This window comes from Mastomys coucha, unplaced genomic scaffold, assembly GCF_008632895.1.
Source record: "Mastomys coucha isolate ucsf_1 unplaced genomic scaffold, UCSF_Mcou_1 pScaffold5, whole genome shotgun sequence".
NCBI classification, from domain to species: domain Eukaryota; kingdom Metazoa; phylum Chordata; class Mammalia; order Rodentia; family Muridae; genus Mastomys; species Mastomys coucha.
Window position 1 is genome coordinate 107023555 of NW_022196911.1, and position 11100 is coordinate 107034654.

General features: G+C 36.2%; 1 protein-coding gene across 1 annotated transcript; it reads left to right on the top strand.

Annotated features, from left to right (window-relative positions):
* The first annotated feature begins 7729 nt into the window (after positions 1 to 7729).
* On the top strand, positions 7730 to 8864 carry Rsrc1 (arginine and serine rich coiled-coil 1). The gene is given in 5 exon segments (XM_031352871.1): positions 7730 to 7777; positions 7779 to 7812; positions 7888 to 8340; positions 8343 to 8589; positions 8591 to 8864. Coding segments are annotated over 5 exon segments (1011 nt in total). The 3' UTR covers positions 8820 to 8864.
* Positions 8865 to 11100: the final 2236 nt, after the last annotated feature.

Below are 11100 nucleotides of genomic sequence, written 5' to 3' on the forward strand. Positions count from 1 at the left end.
TTTTTGGAGGGGAAACTGGGAATGGAGAAATTTACATGTAAATAAAGAAAATATCTAAAGAAAAAAAATACTGTCAGGGGTTGGCTCTCTCCCACAGGGTGGGTCTCAAGCTAGAGCAGTCATTTGTTGGCCATTCCCTCAATCTCTGCTCCATCTTTATCTCTTCGAATCTTGTAGTTGAACAAATTTTGGGTTGAAGGTTTTGTGGGTAGATTAATGTCCTCCTCCCTCCACTGGAAGTCCCACCTCGTTATAGAAGTTGACCACTTCAGTCTTCATTTCTCCTGTTGGTAGAAATCTTAGCTAGGGTCACCCCCGAAGACTTCCTATAGCCTCCTCAGTCTTAGAGATACCCCCCACCAATTTCTAGTTTGTCTTCCAAACCTCTCTCACCTCCCTCTCCACACTGAAGGTCTCTTGTTATCTTAGAGCTTACTGGTTTGGCTTGACTGGCTGTTCAGTGAGCTTTCAGGATGTCCTGTCTACCTCCCCAGAGCTAGAATTATGGACATGTGTTACTTGGCTTTTTTACATGAAGGCTTCGATCCCTGTTTACCTCATGTTTACAAGACAAGAACTTTACACACTGAGCCATCTTTTCATCTCTGGAATTTTAATTTATTTTTGGAATCCTATTATTTTAATATGAAAAATTTGGAGTGTGTGTGTGTGTGTGTGTTGAGAAGTTTTCCTAGGTAATTTCTAGGGCAATTCCAGAATGTGTTTGCTTTCAAACCTTACATTTTATGTTATTGCAGCTGTGTTTATAAGTTAGTCTTAAGATCTAACTTATAACCACTCCCTCAAAATACACCCCAGTCTTGGCCATGGTTTCAGGTAATCACCAGAAATCCTGCAGTCTCCAGGTGTCCTGAGATTTAGAAATGTTGCCTTAGATAACATTATCCCAGACCTTTAATCATATTGACCTAAGCCAGCAACACAAATAGAGTGATCTAAGAAAGACCTTAGTAAGCCTCTTCAGATACTGGGGCCATGCTAGCTGTCGATGGAGATGCTTATTCCTCCACTGGAGATGCTTCCGATAGCAAATGGGTGTTCATATGTTGAGCTGCTGAGCCATCTGGTATGATTAACATTTAAATATGTATGCTTACGTTGCATCAATTGATGTTTCTGTGAGACAAATAAATAGCATGAATGCCGTCATAAGTGTAGTTACATGGAAGTATTATGATTAAAAACATTTTTGATATGTCTGCATTGCATTTTATAGTAATTCTATGAAGTGTTAAGACTCCCCACCTTTGATAGGCAAGAAAACAAGATTTAGGATTTTATTTAGTCTATAGTCCAACATCAATGTTCCCTGATTCCATAGCTATCCACTTTTCTCTATATTGAAGGGTCCAAATAAAAACATGTTCCACTTAATAATTATTCCAATAATAATTCCTCTTCAAGTACTTGTTTACTTGTATTTTTTTCTCAATCAGATTTTATGTTCAGTCAGGTTACAGTTCATCGAAACTTAAGGGGAGTCCTGTGTACCTTTTTGGAGTTTTTATGAATTTTTATGCATATCTCTCTTTTCTCAGGTGCTCAGTTACATATATTTTAGCTGCCTCCATTTTTTTTTACCTGGTCCCTGATCTAGCCCCTCTCCTTACCCCCTTCTGCTGTCTTTTTCCCTTCCTCTATCCCTTCTCCCTTCTTCCTTCCTCCTTTCTTCTGTAGTCCATTGGGAATACCTGAATATCTTTGCTTAAACTGCTTTTGGAAAGGTCTTCTAAACAGAAAGCCAGCATGATCCATGCAACCATGATTGTTTATGGGACCCACAATCTTTCTCTCTCACATGCTCAGTATATGGAAAACACCTAAAATAGGATAGTAAAGATGATGCAAATAAATTTAATTTCAGAAAAGTACTAATAACTTATGTTCATGGTGTCTTTACTGTCTTCTCTCTATATATATTTTCTCCAGAACTGTGTAATATAGACTCTATTATAATTTGTTCCACAGGAAACAAAATGTGTAGAAGGTTTTCAAATGATCTAGTTTATAGAACTGGGAAGGACAAAGTCTACAATTTCATTTGTTTAATCTGAATCCACAGGTTGGAATTTTAAAACTACAATCCTTTTCATTTACTGTTCAGTGTAGGTCATCCAAAGCAAAGATGCATAACATTTTATTTGGTTCCAATCATCCAGGAGCTAAGCAATTGTTGACAAACAAAATATATGACCACATTACCATAAATGAAAGTGCTATAATAATCACAAATAGGAGAGGAAGATAGTATAACAGAGAAGGAATGGAATGGAACATGGAGCAGGGTGGTACTAGGAGAAGGTAGAGTGAAGTTCAGATACTGCTGCTGAGCATTCTTACCCTAGGGAATCATTTTTATATGTGACATCATTAGAGATGAGTGGAACAGGGTCTCAGCTATGGAAAAGAATTCTCTATTCTAAGGGAAACAAAAATAATCATGGTAAGGTATTGTCATGAGACAAGCAACTTGGTGTAGAAGACACCTAGAGATAGGTGTTCATCCAGTCAGGGGAAGACCCTAAAGATTCATGGAGGGGTAGATGCCTCACCCTTGGCCAGAAAAGCCAGCAGCTAGTCCACAACTTCCCTTTGGGTTCCATGAACTACATCGTGTGATCTATGGGAAGCAAAACCTCTGTATTTATCATATTTGATTTGATGTGGGGAGCTAGGGTTTTGATTGTTTTGAAATTCCTGAAGCGGGATGTATTCTGTTTCCTAAACTCTTTTCCAAGTAGCTGGTGTTATGTAAGTTATTTTTTTTTTTTAATCATTTAAAAGAACTTGAAAAGTCTTCTGCATATTTGTAAAAAAAAAAAAAGTCTATTCCTAGACATCATGTTTATTTCTCAAGTGGTGGCACTATTTTTAAAAATTAAAACTTCAAAACCATCAGCCACATTTTTTAGACATTACCCAATACATGTTTCCCAAGTTTATGCAAAACAATGACGCAGACAAATCACTGAGCCTACGGGGGGCTGGGGAAACAGCAGCTCAATTTTAAAGTATGTTAACAAATATTATGATTTGTTATTCAACAGTTGGCTTCATTTGGCATTTGGAAAGTTTTTCTCAAATGTAAGAGAGTGGCATATTAAGATTTATTTGTGTAGTAAGCAAACATCTTTGGTTGAAATATGGTGGCATATATTTAACTAAACCAAAAACCAGGAGACAACATATTGTAAAGATTGATATTTTTCAAAGATATTTATAAACATATGAAACACTTTGCTGATTTTTCAGAATATTTTGAGACTATTTCCATCTGTATTTTTTAATGAGGCATATTCAGAGTGATTACTGAGATGTCTGTTTCTTTTTTCTCTTCTTTATATAATGAATCAGTATACATCTTATGTGTACTATTTCAGCACAATGTGTAATACTACTGAGGAAAAGCCTTATGGGAACAATGTTATTGTTTGTCTCCTTTCACACTATAATAACTACTTAATTTATCAGTGAACCTGTTTTTCTCTTATATATAATTTTCTTTTAGAGGGATGATGTATAAATCTAGTTTATGGTGACATTAGTGAATGGTGACCTTCTTAGATGAATTCTGAAGTTTCTGCTTGCAGGATAAAGTTTTAAGAACCCCGAAAATTTAAGGTTAGTAGAAATTTTGATAATAATAAAGGGTCTTTGGCATATTGGGGTATGTCATTGTATTTACATTGCTTTGAAGCACCTAGATGTGTTTACTGTCGAATACCCTGTTGGAGATGTGTTTACTTTTGGTTTCTGAAGTGATTGTGTGCAAAGATATTTGGAGACAGATGCGCTTATATAATGTAGAAAATGTTTAATAGGATAGGTAGATTTCATTTGGGATTTTTTTGTTTGTTTGTTTTGTTTTTTTGGAAGTCGGGGAGAATGAAGATTACAAATTCACAGCCTCTGACTGGAGGTCAGGTGCACTGAAGAAAAATGCTTGTCATAGCTTCTTTCTCCCTTAAAAAATTAAAAAAAAAACCTTTTAATATTAATGAATGCAAGAACTAAAAAGAGGGTTTGGGATAGACTAGGGAAATATACTATTTTCAGGGAAGTAAAACTCTCCTGACCAGTTGCATTATTTATGGTTGTTCATGTACACTATGTCTGTACACTCTCCCCTAGATCTTTCTCATCAGGCAGCTTGATTTTTTATTTGATTTCCAGATTTTATAACTATGTGAGGAAGGGAATGTGTTGAAGAGCCAACATGAATATTCATCTGCTTGGCAATCAAAGCTTCATAAATTACTCTTGTAGGTCTCTGACAGGAATCAGTCTCATGCGGGTCTGGGTTGCATAAACGAGACATTTTTGTTGTCTGAGCATCATTTCTGATGAAGACCACCCTAAAATAATACTCTGGCACATATACATTAGTAAGACAAATTTCTGTGTAAAGGATGACTGGTGTCTCTATCCAGATTCACCTCTTCCTGTTTAGCAAAGTAACATATGTTTCCTGTACAAATAATTATAGAAACTCATTGATGAGATCATTGTAGAATTATTGCATAAATCGTTGAGGAACATGGGAGATAGATTCAGATATCTTTCATCACAATTTCCATAAGCAAAAGTAATATGACTCAACATGATTTTTGACTTGTTGACTATTTCTTGGACACTAAGCTTATGTACATTAGTTCACTTTAATCCACAAATCACAATCATTGTAGGGTAGCATTGCTATTATGTAGGTAAGGGTACCCAGGCACAGAGAACTTCAAATAATTTGTCTAACATAAGTAGTAGAGCTGTGACTCAAGGTAAAGAGTTTAACTTTAATACCCATTTATTTTCGGCACATCATTTTCAAGTAGCTGTATTAAGTAAGTGGTATTACATTTTGAAATCTGCAAACCATTTTTGCCAATGTACATAAATTAATTCACTATGTAATTAGTAAAAGTTTGATAGTTTTGTTGACTACCAACCAAGTAACTATTACTATATAACTCTCAACTTGATTTGGTCCTCAGAAGATTCGGAGTGAGAATTGTTCAGATAAATAATGAAATGCTTTCCTAGAATTGGTGGTAAATGTTGTGTTGTTTAAGAAATAAGTGTGACACACAGGATCAGAGGTGAGGAGGACACAACATCTGTCCCAACACTGGGAGTAAGTGGGACCAGTGGGACCAGGCACACAGGAACTCCACCAGCCCAGTGGCTCAGATTCCTTCTGGATTCTCTGACTTGGTGCCCTGAGCAGACCTTGGGCACAAAATCTGTTGCCAGTCCTACAACACCCAGAGAAAGCCACACTCCCAGGTGCTCTAACAAGCCCAGGATCACAGGATCCCAGAATCACAGGATCACAGAGACAGCTTGACTCTGAGGAGTTCTGACACAACCAGGATCACAGGAAGGACAGGCTCTAGTCAAATTTAGCAAGGGTAGATAGCATTAGAGATAACCAGATGGTGCAGGGCAAGTATAAGAATATAAACAACACAAACCAAGGTTACTTGGCATGATCAGAACCCAATACTCCCATTATAGCAAGTCCTGGACATACCATCACACAAGCGATTCAGATGTAAAATCACTTCTCATGATGATGATACAGGACTTTAAGAAAGACATAAATAGCACCCTCAAAGAAATACAGGAGAACACAGGTAAATATCTAGAAGCCCTTCAAGAGGAAACACAAAAATCCCTTAAAGAACTACAGGAAAACACAATCAAACGGGTGAAGGAAATGAGCAAAACCATCCAGAATCTAACAATGGAAATAGAAACAATAAAGAAATCAGAAAGAGAGACAACCTTGGAGATAGAAAACCTAGGAAAGAAATCAGGAGTCAAAGATGCAAGCATCACCAACAGAATACAAGAGATAGAAGAGAGAATCTCAGGGGCAGAAGACACCATAGAAAACATTGACACAACAGTCAAAGAAAATGCAAAAAGCAAAAAGCTCCTAACCCAGAACATCCAGGAAATCCAGGATGCAATGAGAAAACCAAACCTAAGGATAATAGGTATAGAAGAGAGTGAAGACTCCCAAGGTAATGGGCCAGTAAATATCTTCAACAAAATTATAGAAGAAAATTTCCCTAACCTAAAGAAAGAGATGCCCATGAACATACAAGAAGCCTACAGAACTCCAAATAGATTGGACCAGAAAAGAAATTCCTCCCGTCATATAATAATGAAAACACCAAATACACTAAACAGAGAAAGAATTTTAAAAGCAATAAGGGAAAAAGGTCAAGTAACTTATAAAGGCAGGCCTATCAGAAATACACCAGACTTCTCACCAGAGACTATGAAAGCTAGAAGATCCTGGGCAGATGTCATACAGGCCCTAAGAGAACACAAATGCCAGCCAGGAAAACTCTCAATTACCATAGATGGAGAAAACAAGATATTCCATGACAAAACCAGATTTACACAATATCTTTCCACAAATCCAGCCCTACAAAGGATAGATGGAAAACATCAACATAAGGAGTGAAACTACATCCTAGAAGAAGTAAGAAAGTAATCTTTCCACAAATCTACACAAATCTAATTCCACCTCTTACAACAAAAACAACAGGAAGTAACAATTACTTTTTCTTAATATCTTAATATGAAAATTAATATTACCAACATATTCTAATTGATTGAAGTCCAAAAAATATGAGGAATTAGAAATTTGTTGATTGTTATCCAATGGTCTCTCTAATTTGGTAATTGGAGAAAAAGATCCAATATTGTACAATTCATATACACTTTCAGCTTGTTTGTTTGTGACAGTGTTTTGCTTTGTACAACATAATGGTCTTGAAATCTTGCTTCTCCTATCTCAGCCTCTCTATTAGTAGTATTGTTTATTTCATGATTTTACACTATACTATGGTTTTCAGAACAGCTTACATATTTCAAAAGTATTTATATACCTCAAAGAAAGGTAGACAATTAAATTAGGAGGGGGCTTGTAAGAGAACTAAGAGTGAGACTGAATGCTTTGCTTGACATTTGTAACTCTTGTATCAAGTTTGAAGAAGAGGACTTTATAAGTTATTCTTTCTCTGAGATGAATGCTTTTCCAAATTATCACAGCCAATGAACCAGATTCTTACCCTCACCTAATGTCTGTGCCACCCTCCAAGCAGAACCATTCATTGTTCATTGAAACAGTTGGTGAATGACTTTATGGATAGACCATCTTAATACACACATCATTTCTTAAATGAATGTAACCTGTTCTCTATGGGCTGAGAATAAAGTCACTCAAGTCAAATAGCTTTGACCATAGCAAGAAGTCTGTATCCAAAAATCGTGCCTACAATTCATTCCTTGGTGCAGCAGAACTGTCAACTCTCAGCTTAGCTATGATGTAAGTAAAATCTTTTGGTGATGTGATGGTCATTGAGATACAGCCTTATTACAATGAAATCCAATGTCTAAAAATTGTTCTTGTTTTCGGCTTGTACCACAGTAAGAGCCAAGGTTTTAAGCTCTACTAAATACAAAACAAACAAACAGACAAAAAGACTTTATATATTTATGTTCATTTAAGAAAATACTAGTAGTGATGTATTATTTTGAAATATACAGTTAATATGTTTGGAGTTATTTAAAATGTATATTGAGGAGGAAGGTGCTGAGCATAAACTGAAGCAAGTTCTGAGGATGTTGGTGGCGCCAAAATAGGGGTTTCTGGGTCCCCATGTCAGGAGGTGCATACATGAAGGTCGATCCAGAAATGGGACGTCGGTCTTCAGACACTGAAGAGGAAAGCAGAAGCAAGAGAAAAAAAGAAACATCGGAGGCGGTCCTCTTCAAGAAGTTTGATTCTTTGGTTTTTGGAGGGGAAACTGGGAATGGAGAAATTTACATGTAAATAAAGAAAATATCTAAAAGAAAAAAAAAGAAGCTCTTCAGACAACAGGACTTACAGCCGCAAGAAGGGTGGGAGGAGGCCAGGGTCCGAGTCAAGATCCTGGTCTAGAGACCACCAGCCTTGCTCACATTCTTACAAGAGAAGACACAGGCACACATCAAGCAGCAGCTCTTCCTATGGCTCCAGAAGAAAAAGAAGTCGTAGTCATTCCAGGGGCCGAGGAGGGAAATCCTATAGAGTTCAAAGTTCTCGGTCAAAAAGCAGAACAAGAAGGTCCAGGTCAAGACCTCGTTCATGCTCAGTAGAAGCAGTGGAAAGATCCAGTCACAGAAGAACTCATAGTAGGTCAAGGGACAGAGACAGACTTAAAGTCCGGGACAAAGAGAAAAGAGAAAAGGAGAAGGATAAAGGCAAAGACAAAGACAAAGAAGTGCACAGCATCAAATGCAGGGATTCTGGAAACATTATAGCTGATGAGAGCATCTGCCTCCAGCTGAGCAGGCCAAAGCCAGACTACAATTGGTCCTTGAAGCTGCTGCTAAAGCCGATGAAGCATTAAAAGCCAAAGAAAGGAATGAGGAAGAAGCCAAGAGAAGAAAAGAAGACCAAGCCACCCTGGTAGAACAAGTAAAAAGAGTAAAATAAATTGAAGCAATTGAAAGTGATTCTTTTGTTCAGCAGACATTCAGATCAAGTAAAGACGTCAAAAAGGCAGTAGAACCGAGTGAAGCATGTGACTCCAGCATCTGGACCAGCATCAGTAGCTGCTGACCCACCCAGCACTGGAAAGGAAATAGACCCAGACAGCATCCCCATGGCTATCAAGTACTAAGATGACAATTCTCTAGCTCATCCAAATTTATTTATTGAAAAAGCTGAAGCTGAAGAAAAGTGGTTCAAGAGGTTAATCGCTCTCCGACAAGAAAGGCTGATGGGCAGTCTCGTGGCCTAAGCAATAGACTTACGGTTGGATTGACAGTAACCTTGAATATGTAGGTTTTAAAATACCAATATTAACTTTTACTATTAAAAATAATTTAGCCAATTACATAAAAAAGAAATCTCATTTCTTCTCTCATGTTCAACTAAATATGTGGTAACTTAAATCTAACATTATGAATAGTGAATCTGTTATAAAAGTTCTGAGTGGATGAACATATTTCACTGTTAATAAAGTGAATAATAAAAAATATAAAAAAAATTATATGGAGAAAAAGGTATGTATTTTCAGTATTGCTGTAGACAAGCATCTACATGACTGTTATATTGTTTGTTCTTTTATATCAAACAACTTTTATAATACTCATTTTTATTGTTGTAGTATTTTATAAATTTTAAAGAATATGACAAAAAAAGGTATTGTAGGTATTGAAGGAGTGGCCTCTGGGAGGAGTTGGGGTACAAAAGGGAAACAAGAATGTGATTTAATTCTATTTACTTAAAATATGTTTTTGAATGTTAACAAATTCAGGTAAATTAAAATCATGTAACTTTTCTCATCATAATGCAATAAAAGTTAAAAAAAGAAAAAAAGAAATAATTGTGTAAATATATATGGCATGTGAACTAAATTCTTTGTTCTACATTCTCTTGATGCTTTTTTAAATTAGAGTTTGTATTCTGTCAAGTCAATGAAAATTTATTTGTGAAGTAAAATTACAAATCTCAACCTACATTATTGGGTAACTGAGAAATTTCCCCATATTTTCCCAAGACAAAGGTTGCTGAGGGAAGTGGATCTCATGAAAGGATCTTAACCCCATAGCTTTTGTTCAAAAAATGCTATTCAGAACAAAACCCAGTAGGGTGTGTATAAAGTGCAAATATTCTTCCATCTGATGGATTTCTACATGATGTGGTTTTTATACATTTCCTCAGTTCAACTTCACAGTCAAAATGGTCAACTGAATATCAAAGGGGTAATTTGTTATCCTGTTCAGATGCTGAGCCTAGGAGTTAAAAACCAATCTATAGTTTTCATTTTTTTTCATCAAAAGTGTGGAGAGCTGTTCCGAGAGTGAGCCGTCTGATAAACAAGCCCTCATTTGGCTAAGCTTGCTGCTATTGGTTGTTTCCGCATTTGGTGACCTATCTGGTTTTGCTACGTAGCCCATTGGGATTGGCTAAGCTTGGGAGTGCTCAATGGCCGAGGGTGGGCCGGAAGGTGGGGCTTAGATGGCAGGAAGGCGGGGCTTAAATAAGGGCTCCCCAGAGCCAGAAGGCAGGAGAAGAAGGCAGGAGAGCAGGAGGGAGAAGAAGGAGGGAGAAGCAGGAGGGAGAAGACTGTTACAACTTCCTGAATAAACTGCTAAAAGGAAGAGCTCGGGTTGCATCTTTCTTGCTGGTCTAGGAGGACGCGACAATAAAGTATATGCTTGTTGCAGTTCCAAAACTAAAGATAAATTTTAAAAATTGAAAACAAAATGATTGAGAGTATGAGTCTGGAAGTATACATTAAAATGCCTAGATTTGGTTCATTTGATTTATTTTATTTTGTTTACTAAGGATTTAAAAAATTAACTATGTATTCATAGAAACTGTTCATGATAGTCCAAGATGAAAATTTTTACCTTGGCTTGTTTTATTCTCCCCTCTCTCCCATCCTTCCCTCTTTATACTATCATAATAGATTGAACAAAAATTTTGATATAGTGTTTTTCTCATATAAATATTTTTGTAAAGACAATGTAGGCAGTATAAAATAATACACAGAAGTAGTTCTATAATAGAGAAAAATGGTTGTATAACAGAGAAAATCAGACCATGAACTTTATTCTCCTCCTCCAACAGAACAAAACCAAAGAGATTCAGAGAAAATTTAAATTGTTAAAAGAATAACTTTAAACTTTCATTTTTCATGAAGAAATAGAATATCTCAAAAGGCCACTATTGAGTTAGGATTGAGAGAGAATACAAAGTTTCACATCAAAGGAAAACTCAGTGACTTTACTGGTGATATCGGCTAAATGTTTTAATAAGTAACACCACTACATTTCAAATGCTTCCAAAAATGAAGCAGGATAGCCGCGAAATTCATTTTACAATTCCAATTTTATTAACTGGTTTCCTAAGTCAGACCAAGGTACCAAGATTATAGAAAAAGAAAATTATTGACCAACATCTCTGATGAGGATACATTAAAGAAGTAATTCTTTTTTTTTTATTATTATTTTTTTTAGATATTTTCTTTATTTACATGTAAATTTCTCCATTCCCAGTTTCTCCTCCAAAAA